Source organism: Anas platyrhynchos, chromosome 1 (genome assembly GCF_047663525.1).
Source record: "Anas platyrhynchos isolate ZD024472 breed Pekin duck chromosome 1, IASCAAS_PekinDuck_T2T, whole genome shotgun sequence".
Lineage (NCBI taxonomy): Eukaryota > Metazoa > Chordata > Aves > Anseriformes > Anatidae > Anas > Anas platyrhynchos.
The window spans coordinates 52798296-52813162 of record NC_092587.1 but is presented as its reverse complement, the minus strand read 5'-3'; the positions used below and the strand labels follow the sequence as shown (position 1 = coordinate 52813162).

Below are 14867 nucleotides of genomic sequence, written 5' to 3'. Positions count from 1 at the left end.
CTTGTGCAAGCAAAGAAAAGTAAAATAAACAGATATGGGGTTGCAGATTATCTTTAAAACCAGTCATTAAGCCAGTCATTTTCCTCAGCATCGTTCAATAGTGCTGGAAACCAATTTGCTCCCATGGTTAGCTGGGGTGATGTCAAACAGCTGTACTGGTAAACTCCTGGTGAAAAATCTTACTTTGAAAAAACAAAGTTACAGCCTAGCTGCAGCTTATGTCCTACATTTTTATTTCTTTAAATAAGATACTGGCAACCTGAAACCTAATGGAAACACACATATGTGAAATAAAAGAATGAAAGAAAATGTAATAATCAGGATAATGATACAAAATACGGAAATGAAGAAAGGTTCTTTTATGAAAATAAGGAATAGCAATATAATGACTATTTGTTTGAACGGTTGATACTACTTGTTGTTACACAGTGTCTGGAAATACAGGTGTTGAATTACTATCTATTAAGTAGCTATTGTCACCCTGTTTTCTGTGATACAAGCTCTAATTTTGGAAGAAGAAATGTAGGGGCATAGAAGAGAGATCATAATATTGATGAAAAAATAATGACTTTTGCCATCATTTGCATTAGGGAAATAATGATTTTGCCTTTACAGAATCTTAGGAAACAATTATACTTATTTTCATGCTTTCAGACTGTAAGAACTTGCATTATCTTGTTTAAAAAAGACAGTGTCTGTTTTAGTATCAGCAACTATTAAACTAATGTAAGTAAAGGGATCTCTAAGAAAACCGATTAAATAAAGGATTTAAACCCTTCATTTAAAATATATTCTTAGAGTTTTACAACACAACACAAGGACAATTTAACCATATAATGGAGGGCAAAATTCTGATCTATGGCTATTATGAGACGGCAGTGACTAACAGAAGATGTTGCAAAAATCATTCATTAAGGAAGTGAGACAATAAAGTTGAACCTAAACCAGTGATGTTTACTTCAAGTGCTTCATCTCCTGAGGTATTGAGTAAAAGAAACATAACAACTAACCTTTGTTAGTATTTCATTCATGAGCATAGGTTTCTTTTTTCTTGTTTCTAAGAAGACTTGAAATACAATATTTCTGAATAGTTTGAGTAACATTTTATACCATATACAAAAATTATATATATATATATATTTATATATATATATATATTTTTTTTTAAAGATAAAAATCAGATTAATCCATATCAGTATGTTAATAGATTTTTGTTTCAGGTGCCCAACCAAAACCCAGTTTTCCTCATAACCATATTCTGATTAAAAAAGTTAATCCTACAAACTTTTTCTACTTTTGAAGAATACAGACTGAGACAAAAATAAATTTCAACTTTAATTTAAATTTAGCATAGCCAAATTAGTCTTATTTTATAAGTTTGTGCCAAAGCACAAAGCCATCAGTCTTACGTGATCGCTAGCTAGACAACATCAATAGAAATAACTAACATTTTCTATTAAGATATTTTTGTATATGTTTTCAAAGTCACATGCAATGCTTTTAGAGAGAAACTGTTTGTCTTCCTGTCAGCAATACGACACCAATCAATACATATACATATGCTCTTGCATTTTTTATTTTGCCTTATGTACTGACAGATTAAGTTGTCAGCTAAGTTCTTGACATGAAAATATTTCTACCATAATATGTGAGAAGTTAATTATTGTAGGCAGTAAAAATACATATTTAAAAGCAAAAGATCACTAGGGAGCTTTGTTTAAGAATATTGCTCAAAGGATTGAGTAGGAATACAACTAAAGACTGGGGTAATATTTAAACGATGGTCTTGTAGCTGAGACCTAGAGTTTATGGGTCGCAAAGAATGTTATGCCAGTGTGTTCTCTCTCTAATGCATTTCACTGTCAAGGTCTGACACTGCAGCTTGTCATAAAATAGCAAACCAGGTCTTGAAGCTTTTTTTGTGGAGACTGGCAAAAACTGTATGAGGGTGTTACCACAAAATAAAGAAACACATGGGTGTGGGTCTAGAATAAAGTAAAAAACAAAAACAAACAAACAATTAGCAAAGCTTAAATGGAAGTGTAAAAGGGTGCTAGAAGGCAAGAAGTGACTGGGAGTGTGTACTGAGAATCTGACAGATTTGCCACTTTAATTTCTTCTTGCTGATCTCCAGTAGATGCTATCTTTACAGCGAGGTAAAAGGTTGGATTAAAAAGTTTCAAAACATGAAACTTGAACATGAGCATTTAGAACTGAGCTTCTTTATTTAAGAATAAAGAAAGTGATACCTGGGAAAAAAGTAGTTGTACTGGGTAGTGCTGCTATGTGCCCTTAGGGGCAGGTAAACCTTACTATCATAGCTGAGCTAAAGCTGGGTTAGGTGTGAACAGTAGTGGTGTGGATAGAAAGAAGCATTAGCTGGACTCACTTTAGCTATCAGAAAAGACATTTTTTCATCCCAAAAGTCTTCTAAATATTATTACTTTAATAAGAATCTTTATTTTAATAACAGGAAAAAATGGAACAGCTTTTTCTGACAGACTATTATTGCTGTTTTGCATTAATAACAGCATAAATCTCAGCTTAAAAAGTGCTTCATTATGGACAATGATTTGTCAACGAATGTTGGAAATCTCATCACTAGTACGTCATTGAGATGATTGTATTCTGAAGACAACAGCTTTGTGCCTAAAATGCTGGTCTTTTCCTATAAACAAAGCCTACAGAAAACAGCATGACTATTACAGCAGACTCTGGCGACTAACTTAGTATATGACAGCCTGGCAAGAATATATACACATGACACAATAGTGTCATAATTTGTTAATGAAAACAGTGGAGGACAGGATAAGGCATCATCTCTGACTTTTTTCTCTCTCCTCTGTTAATACTTGTCTATATCTTCCCCTCTTGTTTATAAATGCATTTTCTGCATTTCCTGCATATTTTTGTATACTAAGTCTTTTCATCTCCAATGCCTAGATTTGTCCTCACTCTCAAGAAAAAACAGTAGAGTTTATTAATTTAAACTGTAAGGACTTCTGGCAAGATCATCACACTCTAACTCTCATAAATTAGTATTAAATGCTCACAAAAAAATCTCTTACCTTGTACTTTATATAGAATAAGAAGCATAAGATAGGAAAATATATAAATTTCTTGGTTTGTAAAGGAAGTGCTATGACAGAGCACAATCTGACTTGTAGCTGACTCAGTTTGACCACTGGGCTTTTTTTTTTTTTTTTTTTTTCCTACTCTGAGCTGCTTATTATATCAGACAAACAATAGGTATTGGTACACTGCATTTTTAATATACCATACTTGGAGTTCAATTGGCTTTGTAGAGAAATGGAAAAGGATTTGTGCTAGGCAGTTTTGTCTACATTCTTATGAAGAACATATGATATCTGAGAAGATGTCATTGCAAATTTGGTTATTTTTCTAGTTTGTGTTAGAAATTAACACAAATTATTGTTTATTCTATACAAATGGTTTTCTAAATTGACTTTCCTAGTTTTCTTCCAAACACTAAAAACAGGCAATACATGTAGCAGTTAATGATAATTTAAGCAGCTTTAGAAATACTTCAGATTTGTAGTTGAGATGGCTTGCTAAACTTAAAGAATGCACTACAATTCCTATATTTTTCTCTGTTCATTAATTCTGTTTTTGTGGGAGCTACATGTACTTTGGACTGTTTAGATTGTATAAAAATCATGGGAGAAAAAGTAGGCTTTATTTATTTTTCCCCTCACATTTTCCAATCTCAACACATCTATGACTTTTGTACTTAAAAGTGATCATCTCTTCTTGCTCCTCTGAGCTGGTAGATGAAGCAGCTTTCTCTTTGTAGAAACCTGTATCACCTGCCTTTGGATTTCTGAAGTCTATAGCACTATGGTGCTACATCTGGGCAGTAAAAAACAGTGAGAAATATCCTCTCTCAGTTCTTTTGTCAAGCACTTTGTTAGTTACCCTTCAGAATGCAAATCAGCTAACCAAGAAAATGTGTTATTTGCAATGCCAAAGTGCTATTAGTTTAGTGAGAGGATGAATGCAGGAAGTTACTCAGATCATAGAAGAATGGAATATGCATGTGAGAAAATATCTTTGGTGTTCAACCTCTGAGATCTATTCCGTATGCCTATTTCCAGTATGACTCCTGCTTGATCTGGCCCTCTCTTTCCTCAAGCCATTTTACACACTTTTACATTTGTACCATCTTGTAGACACTAGAAAGCATTATCATGGATTCTTGATTACAGACAGAATAATATATTTTGATTGAAGTAGAATATAGAAAATTTAAGGGTGAAATCTTGTCCTCTCTGTATGGCAAATGACATTCACTTGAAGGATCACAATGGCTGCATGTAGGCTAAACAACACTTATCACTATGATACACATGGCAGCCTTCACCTCATCCTTATTCAGATCAAATCCAAGGCACAAGGGAAAGCTGGGTCTGCCATACCTCTGTATTTTGCCTTGATAAGGGTGCATGCAGGCTACTTTTGCAGGGCCAGTGGCTTGGAAAGCTTTGTGAGTCCCTTGTTACAGAAAACATTAAAACTGAATGTACTTACCTCATTATACACAAAATCTGTTGTTTAGTTTGTTATTAATATATCTTGCTAAAACACACAGTCATTTCCTGCAGAACTGTAGTATTGTAGACATGTACTACTAATTGAAAGATATCTTTCAATTAGTTATCTTGCAAGGAAGATAATTAATTTCAATTAATTATCTTGCAAGGAAGGCAAGGAATTTTATCTTCTTTTTTACACAAATGATGATCTAAATTTATATGTAAGTATATTCCTCCTGCTTTACACATACTTGATATCAAGAAAAAGTCTGCTGTATACTTACTCTTGTGTTGTTTCTTTCAGCTTTCAGTTCTGAAATTTCCTCCTCCTTTTCAAGCAGCTGTTCCCTACATGCGTTTAACTCTTTTGTCAGTGCAGCAAATTCCTATGAAATAAAGTCAAATATAAAGTTAAGTTTAAACCCCAAAATCATTAAATATATATGCTTTCTAGAGTTTTAGGATTTATATAATATTTACAAATCGTCAATACAAACTAAAATAGCATGTATAAACATCAACACTTATCAAATGCTTTTAAAATTATGCATTTTTCATAAAGACTAATAAATCTAATAAAAAGTACCTATGCAAAATACTAGCATAAGTTTAGAAATAAAAGAAGGTCTGAGATGATGACAACATTCCCCATACATAACATACCAGAACTACAGCACAAAGAAAACAAAATTGGCCTATTTTATAACAAGAGAGACACCGCATAATGAGCTTCAACTCAATGTATCTACATATGAATCTGTGAAATATTCCTGTTTAAAGGTCTTGATTTTGCTATTGCTGTTACTCTTCAAATATATACTTAAATTTTACCTATACAAATGGCATTCAGAGATTTGCCATTAATTTCAATAAGGAAAAGGTTTCATTTTGTCTACTTTTGACAAGCCCAACGTATACTAAATGGTAGTGGCTGATTTACCCATTATACCAAAAAGATTCTACATCTCATGGAAGTAGTGAAACAAAGAATGAAAAGCCTTTGTAATATGGCCAGAAAAAACCATGTACCAGAAAAAATAGGTCTCTTGATGAAAAGCACTGCTGCTTAACAAAAGTATAAACATATTTTAAAATATTAAGTAAATTAATTGAGTTTGACAAAAATAGCACTTAAAAGCACCCATAAACAGCTAGGATTAAATTGCAGTTATTCCTAACTCCAAAAACATATCCAGGTGGTTTATCTCATCAGCCAGTAGGATAAAGCTGAGACTAAATCTATTTAAGACAAAAGCTGGCAATGATCTCTAAAGAACTTGATCTGCTCTCTCCCTTCAAGTTGTGGAAAGCAGCTTTTATTCAAATGAAAGGGTTTTTCAACAGTTTGGTAGGTATTCTTAGGCTTATTCTGCTTTATACTAACAGAAATAGTTAATGATATATACTATTATTGATAATATAAGATCGATATTGTCAATAATATATCGATATATTATAAATATATAATTTTTTTCCCCCTTTTTTTCAGCAGCTAAACTTTAATTTACTTTAAGCCTCTGTGCAGACTGCATGCCAGTAAGGAAAGTGTTGCTCTGATATTCTCAGTGGATTTTGTCTTAGAGATTAGCTGTTGATCACATGAACCATGTAATGATGTCTTGTGCCATCCTTCCTAATCCGTATTTTGATCTTACATCCTAGTTGTCAAAAACTTTGTAAGATATGCAGTATACAATATATGATGTAAGGGTCCTTAAGTCCTTAAGTTAGCTTTGTAAATTGGATTTAAAACTGTTTCAAATTTTCAAAAGTATAGTTAAAACTTGTGCCTTTAGATCTTACTTTAGCAATGTCATGCTGTCTAGTTTTGCTTAAACTCTTGTATTTAAGGTTGTTAATTAATGTCACATACCAAATGAAATATCATATTTAAGAATAACCCAATAATTTAAGGTCAGATTTAATTGGAATTTTGAATCAGGAAAACACATATGCACATATTATTTCTTTAACTTCTTTTCACATAAACTTTATATTGTTTATGGTAGGTAAATCTATGTTGCTAGTACTGCTAATATAAGCACTATGACAACATTTTTATCTACTATTTTTCATTTCTTTGTTTTGTTTTAGTTGAAATTTAAATAGACCTTTGGTATGATCTTTCAGGCTTATGTCAATATAATCGGAAATAAATAGACATTTGAATTTCTACTACTTTGTTGAATGTCATAAATAGTATTCTTTGTGAATTTTTCTTTTGACATCAGCTTAAGCTTTCCCTTGTTTGAAAACAAACCATTAGTCAAAATTCTGCTCCTAGAGTCCCATACTTAACAGTGTCCTCTCAGTCTCCAAACATTTTCAGCTTATAACCCTAATGGTTATTAAGCATCAGTTTGTCTGGGCTACATGTATCTAGTATCTTAGACCTCTTTACTTAGTCACTGACACAGCTCCTTCAAACATTTTAATTATTCAGTTGCTGTTATCCTCTGAAATTCCTCTGTTGTTGACATATTTGCAGTACCAGTATTTACAAGAACGAGTCACTTTGTCATACCTCTGGAGCTCAAGTGGCCATATCTCTTCATTTGAGATACAAGTGACTGTTAACAAGTCAAGAGCTTTGACTTCTTGGAATTGAATGATGATAGAAAGAGCATTATTTTTCTTTTTGTTTGTATTGTAAGTCTTTTTCATGGAAAGTCTCAAAGTAAAATTGAGTTTGCCCTAGAGCTTCTTTTTCTGTCACGTCTGCTTTGACAAATTAACAGCTATGATAAGAGCTCATATAAACTTGCTTTTCAATTCATGCTTCCAACATTACAAGTGAAACTCATTTTAAGTATGCCCTTTCACTCCAAGGTATCCCTGAGATATGACACTGTAATGCTCCAGAGAAGATGTTTCTCCCACAGGTTAGATGGAAAGCAAAACATATTTTTATCTTGTTATGTAATAAATAACATGCGATGATAACAACCTCTGCTCTTGCAATTCCCCCTGCATAAACAGAGATCAGGGGAATACTGTCATTTGGAATTATTGTTTGCAGCAGAAATCTTGCATGGTCAGACATACTTTGTGAGCCCTGAAGGCAGTATCTGTTGCATAACTAATATGACTTGACAGGCACAACTGCACTCTTAAAGCTTATGTACAAGTTGTTTGGATATAAAGCTAATTAAGAAATAAAGAGAATCAAAACCATGAAAATTACTCAGTTGATTTCATTGTTCTTATACTACAAAATGATATCAGGACGCTTTTTTTTTTTTTTTTTTCCATGATAAACAACAGAAAAATAAATATAATCTTGGGACCTATTTGGCCTGTTGTTTCCTTTTTGTCTTGGGCTGTAACACTCAGTCTAACTGGCAAATAGCTGACTCAAAACGACAGTTCTTCACTTATCCCATGTGTATCTTTGAAGAGACAGCAGAAGCCTTGAAAACAAATGCAACAGAAATTTGTGACCAATGAAAGGACCATTTGGTATTACAGTCCAAGAGTCAAGGACATGCCCTGGTGAAGCAGCTGAGATACAGTCAGTGCTCAAGGGTGCCCAGGAGAGTGGGAGGCCATTGGGACAGCCAGGCTGTCAATGCTGCCAGATGTGCTGGCAGCAGGACTGTGCAGAGGAGGCATACCACAGCTTCCTTATTGTCAAATCTCTACCACTAGGGACTAGCTTAATAAACGCTTTCTTTGCTTATTGTTCCCAGGAAAGCTCTGCAAGGCTCATTTTGCGTGACCAAATGCACAGAAAACCTATACAACTAGCCTCCAAGGTAAGAGCATGCCATAGAAATGAGACCCTAGAGCTGCAACACTTGACTGGTCAGCCTATGAGTATAGTACAGTATGGAGTGTGTTGAACCCAAATGAAAAATGCAAACAGCCTCTCATCATACACACACCCACATCCTTAACGAAAGAATGGAGAGATTCAGACAAAATTTGTAAGACAAAGAAAAAAAAAATCAATTTCAAAGTCATTGGGGAGATTCAGCTTAAAAACTCCTCTGGAACTTCCAGTTTTGAAACATGGTTCATTTCAAGAATGAAAGAATAAACTAATCTCTGCATGGATAAATAATGGCTAGGGTTTACCATTTTTATTTTATATTCAACACTATCTACACAGACAGATTTGCCTTCCCACTAATTTGGATGTTTGTCATTTAACATGAGAAATGACTATCTACTACAATTCCCTGGGAGCTTTAACCTTTCATTTGTTGTATTTTCATCCACTTCAGTTTTCTAAAATTGTACCTTCTTTCTTTTCCTATTCTTTCATTGGAAATATTGCTAAAAATACTTCATGCTGTTTAACCAAGGATTTATTTTAGCAACTTTGCCACTACCAACACAGAAATTTTGACCTTTTTGACAGCTATTAGCAAGACAAAACACTTCAAAGTTCTGGATGAGAGTCTCCCTTTTTCTTACTACAGAAGAGCCATAATAATAGTCCTTCATTCTAGATTAGGTTGAATACAAGATTTCAATATTTAGGTTTAATATCACAACTTTTGTATCAATCTTCTGAAATGTTTAACATTACATTTACCCTCAAAATAAGGGGGTTAGATTAGAAAACTCCAACTCTAAATCCTGCAATACTGTACCTTGAAACACTGTATTATAACAATATCCAGGTAAAAACATGACATATGTTTTGGATTTCAGGATGAAAATTTTGGTCTCTTCATGCATAACAATGAATCTCTAATTTGAACTGAGAGTTACTTTGGTTAATTTGTGCCAAGGGTTCAGATATGGAGGGTGTGGTCTTATTGACTCTTACTTATCCACTAAATATGTTTCAAACTATCCAGACGTTACTGATGCTCGTTTGGCTTATTTAGTGGACTGCATGATATCAAGCTTGTGGAAACTATGATTAAATGTGACAATGTGAGAGTTCATTAATTCACAGAGAAAAATGAAGAGGAGGAGATTTCTCTTACATAAGAGAGAAAACTAACTCAGTAACACAGTGGACTTGTGACCCCACACTTTTTTTTTTTTTTTTTTTTTTCCTTATTTCCCTTTTCAGAACTCTGGGCATGGATTGAAATTATGAAGTATGCAGACACTTACACACACATAAGTACACAGTCAATGCTTCTTGGAAGAAAGAAAAGAAAAAAAAACACAAAAAACACTTTTTAGAGGCTTGGAGCCAATATTATCTACAAGAATAAATGATATCAATGCCTTTATTGAACAGAAAATGGGACAAGTGAAGAGCTGTTATATAGCTTTCCATCATGACAGAACTCATCCTTTAAATGCTCTGTTGAAGTTATATTGTATTTTGAACTAAAGTTTGCAAATATATATATATATTTTTATTCAACCATTCCTTTCTCCGCAGAAGAGTGTAGACTCTCTGTGGATGGCCTACTATTATGAATGGAGTAGTTACTTTTAAGACTCTGGTCCCATATTAAAACAGAAGTAAATGGATTTTCTAAACAACAACAAAATGCTCCAAATTCTCTTTCAATGCCTAAAAATGTAAAGACTTATTTTGCTTCTAGAAAACACCAGAAAGAATAATAAGGGAGAACTAAGGATTTTACCACACTAAATACACATCTCATTAAGGCCCTTTAACATATTAAATGAGTTCAGTTATTTAAATATACTATATATATATATTCAGTTATTTATATTTAGGATTAGCTTTATAGCACGCATAACCTGACTTTTTTCTATAAATGTCATCTAATTTCAACAGTTGTATTATATCATTTTCATGATTTTTAGTAGCACAAGTAACCCTCAAATTTTCAAAATTATATTTTAAAAGTCAACCGAAAAGAAACATTAATTGTTACTTGTTAATATATTAGTCAAAATGCCAGTATTTCTAGATATAGATAAAAGGAAGAATATAGAACTGCTAGGACTTGTGGTGTATTCTGCCTGATTTTTCTGCCTAATTTTCCTGTTGCACTTTCACTTCTTGAATTCCTACAGATTCAAGAAGTGAAAGTGAATCTCCCCAGCAGCATGAGCATTATGGCTATGCCTCGATTTATTGCAATGATTCTCTTTCTCAGGATTACTTCAGGAATAAATATGACATTTTACATAGGAGACATGAGCACAAATCTGCCATTATAGAATCCACTTGAATCCAGGTCTATAATAATAATATGAAGGTAATTCATGATTTTAGAATCACTGAAAATTAGTACAGCCACAAGTAATGACCCGAGTCTAACATTCTCATCAGGACCAAAAAACTGAACACAAGCCTGTGTTCCATTATTTCTCAATCAGAATTAGCCTGAAAATTTCTAATTTAGAAACCTGATTTTCATTCAATACCAGGTAAAAAGTGTTCTGTTGATACTGTTATTTTTTTTGTCAGTCTGTTGCTCTTTATTGGAAACCTGCTGAGTGAGGTACGCAATCTATTGTTTTAATATTTTTTCCCACTCCCTCCATTTTTTAATAATTTAGAATTGGTGTTCTGCATTATCTCTCTCTATATATCGATCACACAATATATATATCCATATATATTGACGCTTCCTGAAGAATACCAATAGGTAGTGCTCTATTAAAACAAAGCTAGTTTACACAGTTACAGTAATAGTAGAACTAGGAAAAAAGGGCATGATATAATCAACAACTGTTTTTTAATTTGTTACAAGAAGTTTTCTTTGTTCTGTAAGAATTGTTAATTATGATAGTAGATATGAGTTCACAAGTCATATCAAACACAAGGCAGTAGATGATAATTCAATATTTCTTATTTGTTATCCTTAGTATCAAGCTATAAAGCTTGAGGCCTCAAAGGACTTGAAAGTCTCCATCCATAAGAATTCAATGTTAAAATTTATAAAAATATAATGTACTTTAAAATACTTTTTTAGTTGTTATGATGTAGCAAATATAATTATATCAAACTAGAGTCTTCTCTCCTACTTATGAACAAGAATGAAACTGAAGTCTTCTTTCTTTTCCCTAAAGCAATCAAATGGAAAATTTAAAGGTCTCTTATTTTGTAGTTTATGTTAACTAGATTGGTTCAATTTAGAATAGGTGAAGAACAGCATACTCTAAAAACAGCAACAATTGTGTTTTAAGATCTTTGCTTCTTACTGATGGGAACACTGAGGAACAGAGGGTCTACAACCAAAATAAACAGTTCTTGGATTATTACTGAAATGTGGTGAGATGGGGAAAGCATCACTCATTTGTGAATACTATAAAGCATAATTTATAATTTAGGTGGGTGACTTTTAAACAGCTTGCAATATTATAGATAGTATAGGATGAAAATACAGACTGGATTACAATGTGCTTTAATTGCTGTATTTCAGAATCTTTGTCCCACAAATATTTATATCCACCCCTTTTAAAAGGACACAATTTGTGAATATAGTTATGCTGCAGACTAAATTAGAGTAAATTATTATTTTCAAATGATATTTTTTAACATCAAAGATATTCACAAGAGTATGCCTTAATTGGTTAAATATTGTACTGCAACAAAACTGATGACAATTTACTATTCCACAGTTAAAAATTGATTATCTATATAATAAAGAAAAAGAGCAAAATATGGTCTAAAATGACAGACTATAACTAATTTATAAAACAATTTCATAAAGGGCTGAAGACAAAGGAAAGTGGGATTGACTTTATTCCAGTTGGTTAGCATATTTTTTCAGATATTTAAATATTAAATATAAAATTTGTGAAATAGTTACAAAGAAGCAGAATAAGCAAAGAATAAATTTCTGTACTGAATTACATGACTACCACCTCCCATTGCTGGCACAGTTATATTTTATGCTCATAACCCAACAATTGGGATCTCCCGACATAATATGCAAATTATTGAAGTGCTTTACAGACTGTACAATGGCTTCAGCATATAAACACATACATACAACTCCCATTATAAGGCAGATTGAGGTCAGTATATGGCCCTAAGAAATAACCTAAAATAAATCCTGACAGAGAGAATATATGGAGGGTGACTGTAAAATGAAACACATACTTACCAGTAAACAGAATAGTCCATGTCTTACAATGCTGATAAGGAATCTACAGATTATTTTGTTGCCAATTCCAGTTTACAAGTCTGGTTGATTTTTAGCATGCCTGATTTACATTTCAAACTCTCAACTTTCTTAGCTTTGACTTATTCCTCTGCACAGCATCTTGCTTTCTTCCAGGCAAACGTGACAAAATATAGAGTGATCTTTACTTCTCCCTCATTTTGGGGAACACACACTGTTCTGATACTTGTCTCCTTCCCTTCCTCCTCAGCATTGTCTCTGGGTGAATCTTATCACTGATCACTAATTCAGCTATTAATAATAGGTCAACAAGTCTGCTATTCTGATTTAGAGCACATCCCTCCTTCCACAGCAAAATTGTATTTTTCCCTTTCATAGTACATTAAATAATTGACATTCAATCTTTTAATATTTTAGGTATGCTTAATAAAATAATAAAAATGTAACTTTATAAAATCAAGTGATTGGGGTCTGACCACAGCCCCCATTGCCTGTTCCCCTGTGTTTCCATGGGGAGGACATAGACAACGGTGGATGGGGGGAACGTGTTTTTCATTTACTTTTAGTTTCTTACTGCTCTAGTCTGTTAGTAATAGGCAATAAATTCTTTTAATCTCCCTATGCTGAGTCTGTTTTGCCCGTGATGACAATTGGTGAGTGATCTCCCTGTCCTCATCTCAACCCTTGAGCCCATTTCATTGTATCTTCTCCCCCTTTCCCTTTGAGGTGGGGGAGAGAGAGAGTGGTTGTGGTGGAGCTCATCTGCCCACCTGGGTAAAACCACCACATCTTGCCAGAAATACTCAAATATACATATGGTCACTTCATATAAATGAATATATATGAAACATACATAAAACAATATATGAACCAGACTAAAGTTTTGCTAACTTAGGTTACTCCACCTAATACTATTCATGTTTCTCTGTAAAATAGAAATGGGCAAACCCGCATCTTATTTTGTTTTTAATTAGGCTTAATTAAAAATATGTATACTTTGCCATAAGTATATGTCAAAGGCCTGAAATCTGAAAATTCCTGGAATCTGAAAACTCTTCTCCTCCTGCAGCTCCTATTGCTACCTAATCTTCACCTCTGTTCAACCTTCCTACCCCCTCCCCCTGCACCCACCCTTTCCGCTCACACATCAGGAACATTTGGGCTTGTTTGAAGTGTAACTGTCACTTTGAAAAGTCTGGAGATTTGCTGATCCAGATCTAACCCTCTAAATGAAAGCTACACTTCAAACAAGCCTGGTTGCCTTTGAGGTGCTGTAGAGCTACTGATCCTCTTTGAAGTTCATTATCTTACTACATCACTACCAATTCAGTACTACATCTGTCTTTACTTACTACATTGTGTCTCCAGATAACTAAATAAACATAGATAATATCTTTCAGAACAGGGTATACATGACAACTTTGAGCTCTTCTATTCAGAAAGCCTTAGTTTAGGATTACATCTATCACCACAAGATCTGAAAGAGTCATATGAAAGGGAGAGGAAATAAAAATTTACCTTTCTAAGGTTTTGTTTTAGTAAAATACATGCACTCTCACAAACACACATATACAAACGGCCTGCTAAGTACTTTTTCCAGATACATCTAAATATCATGACCCTTTATACTAGACTATGGTTTAGTCCTTGCTTATCACCCTTCCTCTGAAATCACAATGGCTCAAGTGGGAAGAGAAAACATGATTTTAATGATACTTATCTTCACAAATCCCAGTGTATGTGCAACACAAACAAACCATATTTATGTTATGCCTCCCCTGTGAAACAGAATGCATACAGACATATTTTCTATCTGACCACAGATACATGTCTATCATTCACTGTATAGGAACACTTCACAAGCTCTCTTTTTGTATTTTACTGTATAATCAGTTATGATTTGTATTTTTGCAAGATGTGTTAATCCCTGAGGTTCAGAAATTAAAACAAACAATCAAACAAGCTAACATGTAAAAAAGCTGTACTTTAAAAACATATTTTTTCCACCAAGCACTTACAGGATATTTCCATTAAAAAAAATAAAAAAAGACAAGTAAACATCCCAACAAAGACAAACACCACAAATTTAACAGAAATGAAACACTTGTTTCAGATTATGCTTATAATTGCCAACTAGGGTGAAATGCATTGCTACTATAACCTCACAAATCTTCTCAAAGGTGTTTCTATAGCTATTCATAATGCAATATTGCTAAATGAGACAAGATCCTATCTTTCCTGTTAGATGTTTTTATTTTTCATGACAACCAAAATATGCAACTACACAATGCAACTT

General features: G+C 33.3%; 1 protein-coding gene across 15 annotated transcripts in view; it reads right to left on the bottom strand.

The window, feature by feature from the left end:
* PPFIA2 (PTPRF interacting protein alpha 2) overlaps window positions 1-14867 on the bottom strand; it is a 328207-nt gene that overhangs the window by 119444 nt on the left and 193896 nt on the right. For all 15 annotated transcript variants that reach the window (XM_072037122.1, XM_072037130.1, XM_038181210.2 and 12 more), the window contains one exon: window positions 4838-4939. In XM_072037122.1, the coding sequence (XP_071893223.1) occupies window positions 4838-4939 (102 nt within the window). The remainder of the gene's footprint in view (window positions 1-4837; window positions 4940-14867) is intronic.